We start from the raw sequence: 16,261 nt of genomic DNA, 5'->3' as shown, positions 1-16,261 counted from the left end.
GATTTGTCTTGGCTTTGTCTTTGTGTGTCTCCTTATAAAAAGATTCTGGCTCAATATAAAACAAAATAAGCCACGAAGAACAGAAATATAGAGAATCTAGCCTTTTGGTCATAATGTGCAGTAATGATGCTTTTCTGTATGTAGAGTAGGTGAAAACAAATCTGTTTTTTTTTCTTTGTATTTCCCACATTAAAGGTTGGCTTAATCAGTCAGTGAATCGGGCAGTTGGCTGCTTTGTTATCCACACTGCTTCCCTAAAGGAATAGTTCAGCAATTTGGTAAATACAATTAAAATACACTAGAAAAATCAAATCGGACAAAGCCAAGAAATAGAAAGTTTTATTAAGTCCTTGTAATGCAGTAAATAATTGGTTTTACACTTTCCTATCTGTACAGAGTAAAGCTGAGGTAGGCATAAATCTGGAAAAGGCAGAATTTAAAATTACACCCTCCTCCTGCCCCATACATTAAGTGTTTCCCATGCAGTGATTTAATAAATCTTATTCACCCCGCCCCTGTTTATCAAACAAATACAACAAGGATTAGCTGCTAGCCACGCCACAGTCCCTCCACCTCTCTCCCTGCCGCTGTGGACTGCTTCCCCAAGAGGAGAGCCGGTAGCAGCACAGGGGGACAGATCTTTGGTCACGGCTGTAACAGCTGGAATTTGGCTGGCACAAACCCCTCCAACGGCCAGTGGCAGCCTTAGGTCTAAGGCCCTGATCACACAGAAAGCACACTGCCTTTTGTTTAGGTGGAGGAATTAAAAAAAAAATCCTTCCTGCATCTCTTTATTGTTGCCAGGCAACCACCCCATCACCTCCTACCCTAACCATGTAATCAATCATCCGTTTATTTTATTTTATTCATTTCACAGTAATTGGTAGCAAGTTCCTAAAATGGACAGGTAGAGGGTACTTGCTCTGTTTGAGAGTGAGAGGCTGTCAGTAAATAGTTTGTTGGGCACAGGGAAATGGAGATCTATGTGGGTACATGAGACCCTAAAAAAGAAGGTCGATTACAGGGAGTACCACCAATTGGTCCAGGAGCTTCACCTAGATAACGGCCATATCAAGTGCTGCACTTATATGCTTTCACGCCTACTGATTTCTATTGAAATTGTGAAGTTGTATAGCTTTTTGTTTCTCCTACCTAACTTGAGGAGTTCAGCGCGCTCTGGCAAAAATGCCAGGCAACTAGAGTGCAGAAAGGTGAGGCGCTTAGTAATGCAAAAACAGTGAGCAAAAAGCTTCATTGTCATTAAAAACAATCACAAAATCACCTCCAGCTGCTAAAATGCTTTCTGTGTGATCAGGGCCAAACCTGTGTGACAGCAGCAACAGAAAGTTTGCTGAGCCTGGCTGGCTTTCGATTGCTATGGCTGCCGACTGGGGGCTCTCCTGATGAGGTGGTCTGTAGCTGCAGGGAGTGAGGTGGAGGACACACTGTGATTCAAGGCTCTAGCTAACATTAGCTACTTAAATTTGAACTTAAGGCTGCAGCCGTTAGCCTTTGGCTCTGGTTTGCAGAAAGCTAAACTATAAGCAACATACTCTTCAACTTTTGCACCAACAGCCAATAGACACCTCCTCTCTCTAAAATGACCTATGATTGGCCAAAGTCTCCAGTCATGGGCAAAATTTTCTAAAGCCTGAAAACAGAGCCAAGAGGAGGTGCAGAAGTCTAACATGGTCAAAAGTTATTATGGGATTTGTGTCCAGTGATGCCCAAATAAAATTGCCTACCCCATGTTAGTGAGCTTTAAGGGTGCTGGATGGTGGATTGGATTATACTTTCCCCAAAATGTAAATGTAATGTAACTCAGTATGTCTTTTGTTAGACCTTTTCCTGACATTTTACAACAACATTTGAGGATATAATCTTCTGGATATGCAAAAATACTGGGATATACAGTAAAATGTGTCATGCCCCTTCCTGCTTTCAGTTTCAGGACTACCACAGCTTTGTGATGCACGGCTGCACAGTGGATAACCCCATCCTGGAGCGTTTCATCACCCTTTTCAACAGCGTCTCCCAGTGGATCCAGCTCATGGTTCTCAGCAAGCCCACTGCCCCGCAGAGAGCCGCCGTCATCTCCCACTTCATCAGAGTGGCACAGGTCTGTCTCTTGGGCCTGTTAAGACTGCAGACCTTTTTCAGACAGAGCTGGAGGGAGTTTTGGGGTTCAGGGTGCATGTAGAGGCAGACTGATAAGAGGTAACTGCCTGGAGCCACAGAGCAAGAGGAGAGGAAGTCGTAAAAAGGTGTATTACAGATAAAACCAAGAGATGTGGAGAGAAGGGGAAAAGTCAGGGTGAAGCCTTGATGATTTGCACACACATACGGATATGATCATTACCGTTCAGTGTGAGGAAAAGTGAACTTAATTTAAAAAGGCTTTAGAGATATTAGCATGTTCAGATGCCCACTGAGAGCTCTTTAACATAATGCTGCTGTTAGAGGAAAGTGAATTAAGAAAGTCTTGTTTTAGCTGGGTGATGATGCATTTTTGGCAAAGCTTTTATGGGCCTAGGGGGTTGTTAAATTGTCTCAAACACTGGAGGAGCATGTAAAAATGTATTTAAAAGAATACAAATCACCTAAATTTGGGATGCAACATTTTCCACCCCAATTGCCAGAAGAAAATGTTGGCATTGTGCATATCAGCAAACAACGAATACATTACATTTACAGGTTTCTTACCTATTATATCAATGTTTCTAAAGTGATGCAGTTTATAAGCAGACTAACACATCGGGAGGTGGAGGGGATGGTGGATGGTGTGTCTCCTAGGCGAGGTGCTGCCAAGGTGCAGACCACTGCAGACCACTGTTTGAAACCAACAAACAGCAAAACCAATTGTGATTTGAAAATCTTTGCCATGTTTCTAACAGGCTATTAGGCACCAAACGTGGGTGTTTTGTAGTGACCGGTTGCAGTTTTTTCAGCAGTATTTCAGGGGCTAAGCGTGGGTTTTGTAGAGACCTGTTGCTGTTTTTTTATTGCCTTTTAAGGCACCAAATGTGGATGCTGTTTTTGTGACCTGTTGCTGTTTTTCCATTCGCTTATTAGGCACCAAACATTGGTGTTTTGCAGCAACCTGTCACTGTGTTACCAGTGTTTTATAGGCACCAAGCGTGGGTGTTCTGTGGCGACCCATTGCTTTGTTTTCAGTGGGGATAGTGGCATGAAAAGCAATTGTTTTTTATCAAGACATAGCTGCTTTTCCAGCCAGGATTTTGCCCAAACTGCCAGAACATGATCTTGTCCTAACCAATACCAAGTGTTTTTTGTGCCTAAACCTAACCACATGTTAGCCACAGCACTGTTGAAACATAACGTTTCAGCGTATCTGCAATGTAATAACATGCAAATATAACCTATCCATGGTTTGCAGAAATGTACAGTGACAGCATTTTTTTCTGGCAATTGAGTTGAGATTTTCACAATTGAACGATAAAATGTCATAATTCCCAAAAGAGAATGAGCTTTGTTCTACAAAGAAGAGAATGTACAAATAAGACACAGTGTGTCATTACTTAATTATGAATTATGTGCACTTTCTATTGGCTAGAAAGAATCAAATGATCCTTCTGTAAAATACTTGAAAATGTTGACATGTTGTTGGCCCTATGAAAAAGGATCCAAGTCATTAGGATTCATCTTTTTCGGAAAATCTGAACGAACTTTTGGGGTAGTCCATCTGATAGTTGTCATTATTTTTCATGTAAAAAAACAAAGATTAAAACTTAGAAGAAAAGTCGGGTTATCATCAATGTTAGGATTCATTGTCTAGGGGCCACGAATGAATGAATGAAATCTCTTGGAAGTGCATTAAATAGTTCAAAGTGGTGGACTGACTGACACTGCTATTCCTGGAGCCATGCTGCTATCATAGCGATTGATCTCTTTGCCCGCAAATTCTGCCTTCACTGGGAGGTCCAGGCTTGTCTTTACTTACTCATTCCTCTGTATGAGTCTGTTGTATTTTATATTGCTGGTTGCAAAGATTCCCCCCTGTATATTGAGCCTGAATAACAGTCTGACTCATTTAACTCCTTTGGCTGTCCATCTATCAACTTATCTCTTCATTCCTATGCTCAGCAACTGAAATCATGTGTGGTCATCCACAGGTCAACATGGCTCTAATCCTAATCTTAACTTAATCTGGTCTCTCCCAACCAACTCCCAAACAAAGTATCCAGCTTGCTGCCTTTTATGGTTCCCTGCACATATGCTTGGAGTCTGTCATTCTTTCACAACAGAGACATCCCTCTAAATGCCGTCCTGGGCTTCAGTGTAATTGATTTAATTTCAGTTTGATGTTATCATTTGGTCTGCCAGATGGGCTGGGTTCTCTCTCTATGTGACAATTCACTCATCTCTGTGAAAGGGAGCTTCAGTCGACCATAGAAAGCGCAGGAAAAAAAGAATATTTATCCCGATAGCCTGCAGTGTGAATGCATCCTCATTACTTATTGCAGGTCTGCTCCTGGACTGATACCCATTCTCCATCTATCCTTCCCTTCAGCTGCAGAACAAACTTCTGTCTCTCATAATTTATTTAGTGGGGTCTCAGCAGGTTAACACCTCCCTCTGTTTAAGTACAACAGCACAGCAACACCTCAGCAGAGCTCTTGTCTCGCGCTCTTGTTTCTCCCTCCTTGATATTGAATACTTGGACTTTCTCCAGTATTTTGTAAAGCTCTGACAGTGTTGTGGTGGAGACAGATGCTGATTCTGACCAGTCTTGTGTGGGATGAATGATTATGACAGATCAGCAGCAGAAGGCCTGAGAATAATCTCCTCCTGATCTAATGTCTCTATCCTCCTTTCCAAATATCACCACTCTATCTGTACCTTTCAGATCATTTGGAGTGTAATGCTAATAAGCATATGTTAGCATGCAAACATGCTAAAGTAAGATGATGACCATGCTAAATATTAGACCTGCTAAACACTGACATGGTAGCATTGTCTCTGTGAGCATATTAGTATTCTGACATTAGCATCACGCTCAAAGCATTACTGTACCTGAGGACAGCCTGACCGAGCTGCTAGCATGGCTATGGACTTAATCTTGTTACAAGACAGCATTGTTTGACAATGACAAAAGTTGAATCTGTCAGTACATTGCATGTAATATTCCTTACTTTTATATACTGTGCTGGCTGTTTTTAGTGGAACGATTACTGAACCTGGGCCTCACCTGCGAAATGTCACACAGATTAATATTAACTGACTAGGAAAATATTCAACATGACCACACAGAGATGCAAAGGCACTGCAAAGAGACATGAAGTAATTACAAAGGGCAAAGCCACCCAATAAACAAAACAGCCAAAAAAGACACTGAATTACCACAAAGAGACACAAAATTACCTCAAAGGGACATAATGATGACACAGAGACAAAAAAGTGATGCATTATAATGATAAGGAGATTTAAAACAACAACACAAAAAGAGGCTAAACAAATAAAAAGTGTGTTTCTTGCTCATACATAGGAGAGGTGGGGGGTCTTTTGCATACCAGCCCCCAGATTCCCATTGTCTGATATTCTTGGTAGTGTGTCCATATTAGAGGTGTAAATTCCTACTTTTATCACAATATAACATTATATCAATTCTTTGGACAACAATGCATTATTAGCTGATAACACTAAGTCTAACACAATAAGATTTTTATTCAGTTCAGGGGCCTTCAATCGATTTGAGGTTATGCCGTATGCAAATTTAACACATTTGGTTTCAGAAGAAGCTGTCACCCCTTCCTTTAAGTGAACTTTTTTTTTTCGCCTATACTTTTTCTTACTTAGATTTAGTTACTGCATCTCTCGACATAACAGAAACTTTGAATTCCATTTGCAGCCTACAGAGCAGCTAATATTTCCCTAGTGAAAGCAAGAAGTTAGCAGTGGCATTTTTTCCACATGGCATGTGCTTTGTCTGTTGACCCATCTTTTATCCAAAATCCAAAATATTTCCACTCTGCTGATTTATTGCCGAGAAGGGAGTAAATATCCTTGTCTTTCTGAGCTGCATTGTTTGATGGTGACACAGACGCACTATGGGAATATCAAAATAAATGCGAATCTTAAAGGGGTACGTTGCCAATTTTTAACCAGCTCTGTGTCACTGCAGTGTGGGCAGTGTGTGCAGTTGAGTGGAGTTGAGGCGCTCCCTGTATTATTATTAATGATGCAGAATGATGTGTTTCACATCAACTTGTGGACTTTGCTCATGGCATGGGCAGAGAGTTCATGGTGCTGCCGGCAAGGGGGGAAGCCAAGCATCATTCATCTGCACAAATTCCCCACATTGCGGAGACACAAGTTTCCCCTTAAAGATGATGATATGGATAAATGTTTTCATTGTGCGTTGATGATACTGGATGATACTGATCATTGAATTGATACATCAGTCCAGATCGACGGATCATTACACCCCTAGTCCTCATAAAGATAATCACTGTTTCTCATTTTGAATGTAATGCCCAGAGGTCATTTGGGACTGTCATCTATCCATAATGGGTGAACATTTGGGCAGATACATCAGAAACAGACTATCCCTGCTGGAAATCCTGTAGTCAATTCTCTGCCAATTTGAAACGCCTCAAATTTTGGTATTCAGAAAAGCATCCCAGTGTGAGCACATGCAGGGACAAAAATTATGTTCAAACTGATTTCAGATGTATTCAGAGGCAGCACAGAAGGTAGCCTTGACACACTTGACATTTCTCAAAGCTTCAGGGTGCGTTGGTTGTGTCCCATTTCAGCTTCCTGTTGGGCGTGCGTTACTAATGGTTCATGTTCATAAGACTTGACTGCACATTGTGTTATAATTTTAAATGCAAAAACATCCCTTTCATGCCTATTGTAAAGCTCCATTTCAATCAATTTTACAATATGTTAGGCTTTCATAAATAGCCACATCACCAATTGGCTCTGTGATAGCAATTAATTGACAAGAGGATGAATTCCATCTCCGAACCCCATCATACAATAAATGTATTGTATACCCAGTGGGAAGCCCTGGCATGTCGACAATGAAACCTTTCTCAGGCCTCGCTCATGGTCACATGCACGTGCAGTTTAGGCGAACGTACTCTGCGAATGCTGGGCTGCTTTCCACATTGCTTTGCCAATTGATTCTAAAGGGTGTTTGAGCTGAATCAAATGATCCCCTCTGGCAGCCCTCCCACACAGCTGCGACCCCATTGATTTTCTGTGAGATGCCATGCAGGCTGAAGGGCAGCAGGGAGCCCTGCAGAGCGCCATTCACAAAGTGTTAGCTTAAGTTTGACATAGACAGGTTAGAAAATTCAGTAATATCTTGGTAGGCCAATACTTTAATATGGTTATGTGTGGATGTGCATGTGGGCTGCTGAACACTAGTCTCTGGCTTTATATTTTGAGGGTTTACTCTTTCCTGACTCCTCATACTGTACATAGTTTTTTTAACCTGTGCCACCCTCACTCTTTTGCTCCCCTTTTTAGATCCTCTTTGGCAGTGGCTTTCACAGTCATTCACTGTCTGCTCTTTCGCCCTCACTCCTAATGTTTCCTCTTTCTCGTCCACAGAAGCTGCTGCAGTTGCAGAACTTCAACACACTGATGGCTGTGGTGGGCGGCCTCAGCAACAGCTCCATATCTCGTCTCAAAGACACGCAAACCCACATCAGCACAGAGACCAACAAGGTGCAGTATCCATCCTCCCAACCATCACTGATCTCTCTTTGGCATCAACAGCCTAACACTGCCACACAAATTCAATATTCACTGCATGTCGATGCTCTTAGCTACCAACTGATATTGGATCTTGATTCAGTAATCCACATGTCCTCCTTGTGAGCTGCCAAGCTCCTTATCTGTGCCTGTTACTCCTACACGGTGGCTTTTTAGAACCATGAATTTGAGCCATATAACTGGAATGCAACTGTTGTTGGGGGAGTTGCAGTCAGTTATGTAAGTCCATCTGGAGCAAAGTTTTCCAGAATGTTTGTGATACTTCTAAACAAGTCTCTCTTGAGATAGGCTTCCTGTTTGCTGCCAAGTCTCATCTCACCCCTTTCCATTTTGTCCACCCTTGAAGTGGAAATATACCCGTTTTTTGCTTTAATTCATCTTTATGAAGTAAATGTTCATTGAACAACAGTGAATGACTATAGAATAATGACATCACCAGCATTTAGATTGGTTCCCTGCAAGGCTTACTTTCACTGTGCAAGTCTGTCTGCCACTGTCTGCCACCTAACCTCCTAAGCCTAACCCTGACAACATAACCCTTAAATTATTTTCATCCCCCTCCATTTACTCAACCTGCAGGTTTTTAACAACCTCATTGAACTGGTCACATCATGTGGGAACTACAGTCAATACCGCAAGCGCTTCTCGGAGTGCTCGGGCTTCCGATTCCCCATTCTCGGTGTGCACCTGAAAGACCTCATAGCCGTGCACGTGGCGCTGCCAGACTGGGCCGACAAAGAGAAGACGCGGGTCAACCTGGCTAAGACCCAACAGCTGTATGCCATCCTGCAAGAGCTGGCACTGATCCAGGCCACGCCGCCGAACATCGACGCCAACACGGACCTGCTCAACCTGCTTACAGTGAGTGCAAAGAGTGGACAGAATGTGTATGTGCAGCGTCCAAGGTGTTAGGCTCAAATTAAAGATGTAACAGCTTGTGCCGGGTAAAATCAGGTCCTGAATCAGGTGCTGTGAGTTGGTTATTCATCAGAAGTGCAAAATTTGAAGGCGCCCAGACAGCATTGAAGTAGGAGGAAAAACTTTGAGAAGGCCGAGCACACAGCCGGTGTAAGAGGCAGTCTGTTTGATACACAGAATTTGTTCTGCCTTGATTTGATTGGCTCGTGGTCAGACCGACTGAACAGCAGCCAGCTGGGATGAAATCTGTGAACAGACAAAGGCCAGAGATTATACGTAACCGAGGCATTCAAAACATTAACCTCCAAGCTCATAGTATTCCTGTGTCTCAAATAGATGTGGTCCACGGTGGTAAGAGCAGCCTTTATATCATAATACAGGACTGCTGTAAAAATAGATTATATTGAGATTGACAAGCAATACATAATAGAGATAGGATTGATACTTCAACCTACAGTATTTTAACAATAAACAGCAGAATGTCATCTACTCAGTGCAGATAAAAAGTTTAAACCAGGAACCCGATCTGAGATTACTCTGATGACATCATCAGGATTATTTTTTCACTTTGGAAAGCTCCTACAGAGCCACAGAAAACATCAAAACTGTTTCCACAGGCTGCATAATAATGATGAGTACATTAAATATCTTTGGTTGACTGCTGAAACACTGCTATCTGGTTGCCAGACTCAATTTTCTAGCATTGTGCTGTCACCCAGGACAAAGAGTCACAACCTCAGTTTAAGCATGCCTTTGTTGAACTCCACTGAACTTTAAATTGTTAACCTGCTCTGAAACCTTTTGTCTGTTCCTGTATCCTAAGTAAAGACTAAAGAGCTTTTGCTGTCAGAATGTTTTGGCTTTGAAATGACTTAAAAGAGGACCTCAGTGGAGTCAGTTTCTCCTTTTAAATCTCAACACTTCTGCAGGGAAATCTTGATTTTGAGAGATCGCATTGCTATATTGTGTCATCAGTGCTATCAAAGGGGACCTATTATGCTTTTTGTATTTTGTGTCTTAAAGTTACAATAAAGGACGTTCATATTAAATGTGGCCAAAGTTTCAAATAACTAGGCAAATATATGTAGCAATCCCTGTAATCCCTCATTTTGACATGAGAACTGTGCAGTGCTCTTGGCATTTTTAGCCAAATGGTTAGTAATCTTGTATCGTAATTACCAAGGCTGGGAGGGTCATTTGAAAACCATGTAACTCCAGCTTTGATGATGTTTTCTGTTCTTATTGCCTGGCATTGAAAGTATTTATAATTCCCTCTGGGAGAATCCTTTTAACACCGATGGGTCATTTCTATAATACATGGCTTCCCATAGGGATTCTACTTTCACCTTGCCCATCAGGCCTTCTGCCTTCTGTTATTCCCCTGGCTGCAGTGATCCAGAGACTTTGCTATACGTAAGTCTCAACATTAGGCCCGTTTCCACCGCAGGAACCTCGGGGTAATTTTATGGGGCTGGAGCCGTTGGTGCGTGTCTCCACCGCAGGAACCATCCCCGAAGGACAGAGTTCCGCAACTTTTACAGGGGCTAAACAAGTCCCTGCCTCGGAGTAGGTACTCAGAACGGCCCCGAGAAACTCCTGGCTGGGGCTTGGGGATTACTTGGTGCTGATTGGATATACTCAAGGCGGGATGTGACGTTTTGTAATTAATAACATGGTTATCGTAGATTAGCTGGGATAACCATTAGCTGTTAGCGGTGACTGTAATAACTCCAGCGGATATCTTAGTTACAACATGATTGAACTAGCAAAGCAGTTTTGTGTTGTTATGTATGGTGTTTATTCAGTTTTGGGAAATCACAATGTCTAGAAAGCATCAGTGGCTGCAGCTGACAGGGACAGCTAACAGCAGCAGCAAAGCTAACATCAGGACGTCATCTGTTAAAAGCCTCCCGTTGTCGGATACGACATGAAACTACTCCAGTTAGCTCAGTCATGTTGTAACTAAGACATCTGCTGGAAAAAATCTTTGTTTCACGGACCGTGACCGGAGTTATTACAGACAAGGCTAACAGCGTCCCCACACCCCTATGTCGCTTCGGTCAAAATGGTCGCGCAACGATTACGTCACATACAGAACCCGGTAACTTTACAGGAACCTTCCTCGTACTCTGCTCTCTCAGTGGAGACATGGCGGTTGAGAGGGCCGAGCAAAAGGACGTTCCTGTAGTAGTTCCTGCCCCCCAGATAGTACCAGGAACTTCTTCAGTGGAAATGGGCCTAATGCTGACCAATCAGAGCAGACCAACACATTCTCACCCAAGATCTCGTCACATGTTGCAATTGGTCATGGACTTTTGCATCCAGATACGATGTGCAAGGCACCCTGGGTGTGTTGATTGTTGACGTTCTGGGACCCCGTGTCAAGTTCGGCCTGTTACATGCATTGTCTTTTTTCAAATGCACTTCCGTTATCAAAGGAAATTTACAGTTTACTTACAGTCCCTTTCAAAATAAAGGCACTACATTGGTACAACATTGCAAATTGATGTTTTTTTTTCCTTCAACAACAAACGTACATGGTTGGGTTTAGGAAAAAAAGAACAGGGTTTGGCTTTATAATCTAATGGGATGGGAACACCGTTCTCCTAGGGGAAATTTGATGTTTGTTAGACCCATCCACCAGTGCACCCACCCACTCTACACGGACTTTAGCCGCTTTAACTTTTGTTCTTGTCCCCCACGTTTCCCCCTGATGCCACCGAGCGCCATTAAAATATAACGGTGACCGGCCACGTATCATGCCGACGTTAAAGGAGGGCTTTTCCCGATGCCGCAAGTTACCGGATGTTGACAACTTTGGAGTGAGACTGGATTGAGCAGACTGGGCTTTTTGGAGGGTGGCTTTAAGTGTCTCAGACCAAGGGTGAATACAGGTGTTCCAGCACAGACGGTATGAGGGAAGTAAAGGTGTTACAAATCAAGCATATAAACATGTTCTGGTAGAGACCTTAAATACAAGTATGGGCCTGAAAATGAGTATTATAGGGTCCCTTTTAAACTGTAAAAGTGTAAACATTTTACAGTACAGTCATTTTGCAGCTTCTTCCCCAGACTATTTTTCTGTCTTGGCTTACAAAGGAATGCTCTCTCCTCTCACTTTGTGCCAGCATTACACTCCTATCAATCACCAAAGACCGACAGGAAGAAATGGAAGCCTCCATCAGGAAATAATCTCCTCAAAACACATTGTTGCCCTATAAAATACATTAAGCTTGTAATGTGAAATGATGTGGGAAAGGCATAATTTAAAAATGCTTACAAGTATCATTGAGGAAATTACCCTTTTTATATTCTGAGTGATAGTTATCTATGTCTGAGCAAACAGTTAAATACAGCTACAACTTATGTTTAGTGCGAGCTCTTAAACTGGAAATAGTGAGGGAGGCTGATCTCAGTTTTTGTTGCTGTGTGCACTTCAGTATGAAAGCTAGGGTTGTGTTTTGGCACTTCACACCAAACCCCTGAGTGTGTGTGAGTATTTTTGGCAGATGCAGATAAGAGTTTCCTGAATTTGAGAAGCTCTCTGTATTTAAACAATCCCAAGGGATTAATCATTCAATCCGGCTGCAGGTGTTTGCGTGAGATTGCAGCTGGCGCCCCCGTTTTTTTTTTTTTTTCAGTGAAAATGAATGAAAGAAAACAACTTGACAGGTTTTGAAACTGAGGGGAACCAGGGAAGTTTGCTGGACAGAGTCAATACCCAATTATCTTATGCCAGTGCTTATTGGACTTTATCTATCTTGAGCCTGAGGGGACGAGCGCAAGGAGATGGAAGGAAAGTCGATACATCCTTCAAAATAATCTCTACACGGGCATGCCTGCAAATCACACAAGTTTAATCATACTTTCCTCCTGTTTGATTCAAATTCATCAGCCCTTCAGATAATTCAAATTCTATCAAATGATCTCGGATGTGGTGAACAAGTCACAGTTAACCTTTTCACTGAAATACAACAAGCATCACTAAATCAGACGACCAAACAAGGAGAAAAGCCTTTTTTCCCCCCTTCCGCACTTCCCACTTCAACTCAATAAAAGCCAGGAAACACAATTACGGTAAGAGAATAGCTCTGAGGAAAATAATGTGAGGACAACAATGGATGCAGTGGATGATAACATGTGGCACTTGGCTGCAGCATTTCAGTATGAGCAAAAAACAGATGCTGCTCTCTCACCTGTTGCCATAGTGGCTGTGTACATTATAATGAACAGGTCTGTGTGTGAAAAGGTCTTTGTGTTGAACTCCTAGAAATATAGAAGTGTGTGAACTGAAACACTCATCTTCTTTTGTGTTTGCAAAAAATAGATGTTGGGTCAATTCACCCAAATTAGAATTAAATTATTATTTCATTAACATCTTTATATGGAAGCCCTGAGAGGAAAAAAAGCAACCTGTGAAAACTGGTGTTTTTAGTAATATTTTTATTGATCATCTGTGGAAACAGGTGAATTCTTTGTTTTTCTTGATAATTTTTGCTGTGTGATACCGTAAAAAAATCACCTCTTTTCACAGATGAAAAAATAAACTTGAAAAAATGATCTTGGAAAAAAAATGCATCTGTTTTCAATGATGGGGAAAACAAACAAAAAAAAACCCAAACCCATCTTGCTTGCCTCTCAGGGCTTCTGTAACTTATACTATTGATTTGATTGATTGATTTGATTATTTATTTTTATTTACTGCTACTCTAATATGATTTAGATGATCGATATTTTAGTTGCAGTGCTCTCAAAGTTGAAAAAATGACACTATAAACATTTGGAACTCAAATAAATAGTGAACAGTTTCAGTGTTGTGAGTGTACACAACAGCCTTATTTGGTCACTTATTTGGTCAACTGTTTGTATTTCCCAGATATTTACATTTGGCTATGCCTTTAAAAGGCTCCTTTTGCAGAGAATTTATGCAGGAATGAATAAATTTTGTGGTGGAGATGAATGCTAAGAATGAAGGAGGGTGCTCTGAGTGCTGCTGAAACAATGCAGACAGACACTCTCTTCATGGATGCCACACAAAAAGAAAAAAACATCAAAGTATTTTGAGCATGGCTGTTTATTCTTGATGTTTGAGAACAGTAAAATAATCTCAGCTCAAAGGCCCATTTACAAGCTTTAAGAGCTCATACAGCCTTCATTATTCTGCACTCTACTGGGTCAAGTGATGATAGTCATATTTGAAGAGAAGATTGCAACCCCTGATTTAGGAATAATTTAACATCTCCTGAAAATATTTGTGCTCAACACAGTTGGTTTACTGCAGCTATGTAGAAGTGTACTTCAGGGTGTGTTAGTATACTGTGATGTCACTGGCAGGTTTAGTTACAGGTGCAGTAATGCAGGTTTGAAACTTCCAACCAAAAAGATTGCAGTGAAATACTGCTTTTCAGCCTCAGATTATGGTATGCCTTAAAAAGTCATAGCAAAGTATGTCTAAAAAAAATCCTTCAAACGTCATAGTATAGTATGTTGTAAAAAAAAAAAAAAAGACAGAATTGTATGTCAAAAACAGAACAAATAACTGATAACCCTTGATCTAAGATTTCAAAATGCTCTAAAATGGTTAGCTTAGCTTAGCTCCTGGTGGGAATTTGCCCCAGATCCCCCTGCAGAGCTTTGGGTTGTTAAATAGGTGATTTTCGCCCTGCACTCTGAAATGTAGTAGATGCTAATGTCACAAATGATTGGTTCATATTAAGACAAAATGGTCACACTGGCTCCTCATGTCCTGTTCTGTGCAGGTATCTCTGGACCAGTACCACACAGAGGAGGAGATCTACCAGATGTCTCTACAGAGAGAACCTCGCAAGCCAGCGGTGAGCAGCCATTTAATGTACACATTGAGATCCCATACTGGGCTGGTCTCAAATATCCCAAATTTGGCAGTGTTATATTGCTCTGCTCCTGTCTTAGATGATAGATCACATCACGAATACAATACACAAATCTTTGTTTTTCCTCTCTCATGACATTTTGATCTGCTGTTGTAACCCTTGACTGCTGCTCTGTACAGCAGCTGTCTTTTCTTGTCCTTGGAAGATGACAGCATCTGCTTCCTGGGATTGATACTGATCTAACCCTCTTTGGTTTCTCACTGGTTGTAGCAGAACTCCAGCCCCGCCCCTGCGCCTGAACCCAAGCCCACCATGATCGATGACTGGGCTGTGTCGGTGAAGCCCAACGCTGACCCGACGATCATCAAGAAACACATAGAGAAGATGGTGGAGGTGAGTGTGTCAGCCTCTACACATTCTCGTCTCTCAGCGCTGATTGTAACCTGAGGGGCGCTGGAAGGCTGAGGGTAAAATATCTGTTGTTATCCTCTCCACAATCATCTTGCCATGAGTACTGCCAAGTGCTCTTGGCTTTCTGGCCAAATGGTTGGTAATCTTGTACCATAATAACCAAGGCTTGGAGGGTCATCTGAAAACCGTGTAACACAAGCTTTGGTCCTGTTTTATGTTTTTTATTTCTTGGCGTTGAAAGAATTAATAGATCTCTGTGAGAGATCCTTTTAAAAACAGTGGTTCAGTTTGTGTAATGCATGGATTCCTGTTGGGATTCTATGAAAGGCCTGAGAAGCATAGTTCGTGGGCAAGTTTATCTCCTACATACAAGATATTATCTCCTACGTATGTAAGGTTATCATCTATGTAGGAGATGTCCTATAAAGGAGATCAACTTTTGGCCAGCACACTGAAACTAACCTTCTCAACCCTCTAATTCACAGTCGGTCTTCAAGAACTTTGACTCAGACGGTGACGGCCACATCTCCAGGGATGAATTTGAAGCGATCAGGAACAACTTCCCATACCTCAGCAAGTTTGGAGAACTGGACAAAAACCAGTGAGCACTCGCAAATTTATTCACTGCTGTAAAAAGTTCACACATTGAACCAACGTCACTTCTCTTTGCTTTCTCTCCCAGAGACGGGCAGATCAGCAGAGATGAAATGATAGACTACTTTATGAAAGCCAGCTCTCTGCTTAACTGCAAGATGGGCTTCATCCACACTTTCACTGAGGCCACCTACGTCAAGCCCACGTTCTGCGAGCACTGCGCCGGCTTTGTGAGTAAACACCTACTTCTCACTTGTAATCATGTTTTGAGCTTATGTGTTAGGGGCTGTTCATTACTTTTGAGGGGGTGGGTTGGGGGGGTTGGTAATTTTTCCAAGCACTGGAGAGGGATTGTTTTTTTTATTTTGGCTTAGGGGAAGGACATACAACTTTAAATGGTTGTATTTTGTATTTATTTCAAATACCATCTGAGCCTCAAAACCTGCTGGAAGGTTTAAACAGCATGTTCACTTTAAAAAGGGCTAAAATCACACCATTTATCATAGTCAGAAACTGTAAAACTGAAATTATCATTGGCTTTTAAAGTATCTGAAGATGTAATGTGCAACCAATCACTATTATTTTATGAAAAAAAAAGATAAAAATAAACATGTACACTAACCAGATCTTGTAAAAAACATTAAAATCTGCACTCCTGCATGCACAAAAATATTTGGAGCTTGGGAAGGGTTGAATAATAAAAAGAATAAAAGAATAATAAACAAAGTCCGAAACCAGCC

General features: G+C 41.7%; 1 protein-coding gene across 2 annotated transcripts in view; it reads left to right on the top strand.

The window, feature by feature from the left end:
* Positions 1–16,261, top strand: part of LOC117272648 (RAS guanyl-releasing protein 2-like) — a 53,921-nt gene that overhangs the window by 19,384 nt on the left and 18,276 nt on the right. Inside the window, exons 7-13 of one of the 2 annotated variants that reach the window (XM_033651637.2) lie at positions 1,946–2,119; positions 7,582–7,698; positions 8,326–8,607; positions 14,424–14,498; positions 14,790–14,909; positions 15,413–15,528; positions 15,610–15,751. In XM_033651637.2, the coding sequence (XP_033507528.1) occupies positions 1,946–2,119; positions 7,582–7,698; positions 8,326–8,607; positions 14,424–14,498; positions 14,790–14,909; positions 15,413–15,528; positions 15,610–15,751 (1,026 nt within the window). Of the gene's footprint in view, positions 1–1,945; positions 2,120–7,581; positions 7,699–8,325; positions 8,608–14,423; positions 14,499–14,786; positions 14,910–15,412; positions 15,529–15,609; positions 15,752–16,261 lie in introns of both variants that reach the window. The other variant, XM_033651635.2, reaches the window with a different exon arrangement.

This window comes from Epinephelus lanceolatus, chromosome 22 (genome assembly GCF_041903045.1).
Source record: "Epinephelus lanceolatus isolate andai-2023 chromosome 22, ASM4190304v1, whole genome shotgun sequence".
In the NCBI taxonomy this organism is placed as follows: domain Eukaryota; kingdom Metazoa; phylum Chordata; class Actinopteri; order Perciformes; family Serranidae; genus Epinephelus; species Epinephelus lanceolatus.
The sequence above is the reverse complement of the archived record's forward strand: the minus strand, read 5'-3'. Positions and strand labels throughout refer to the sequence as shown.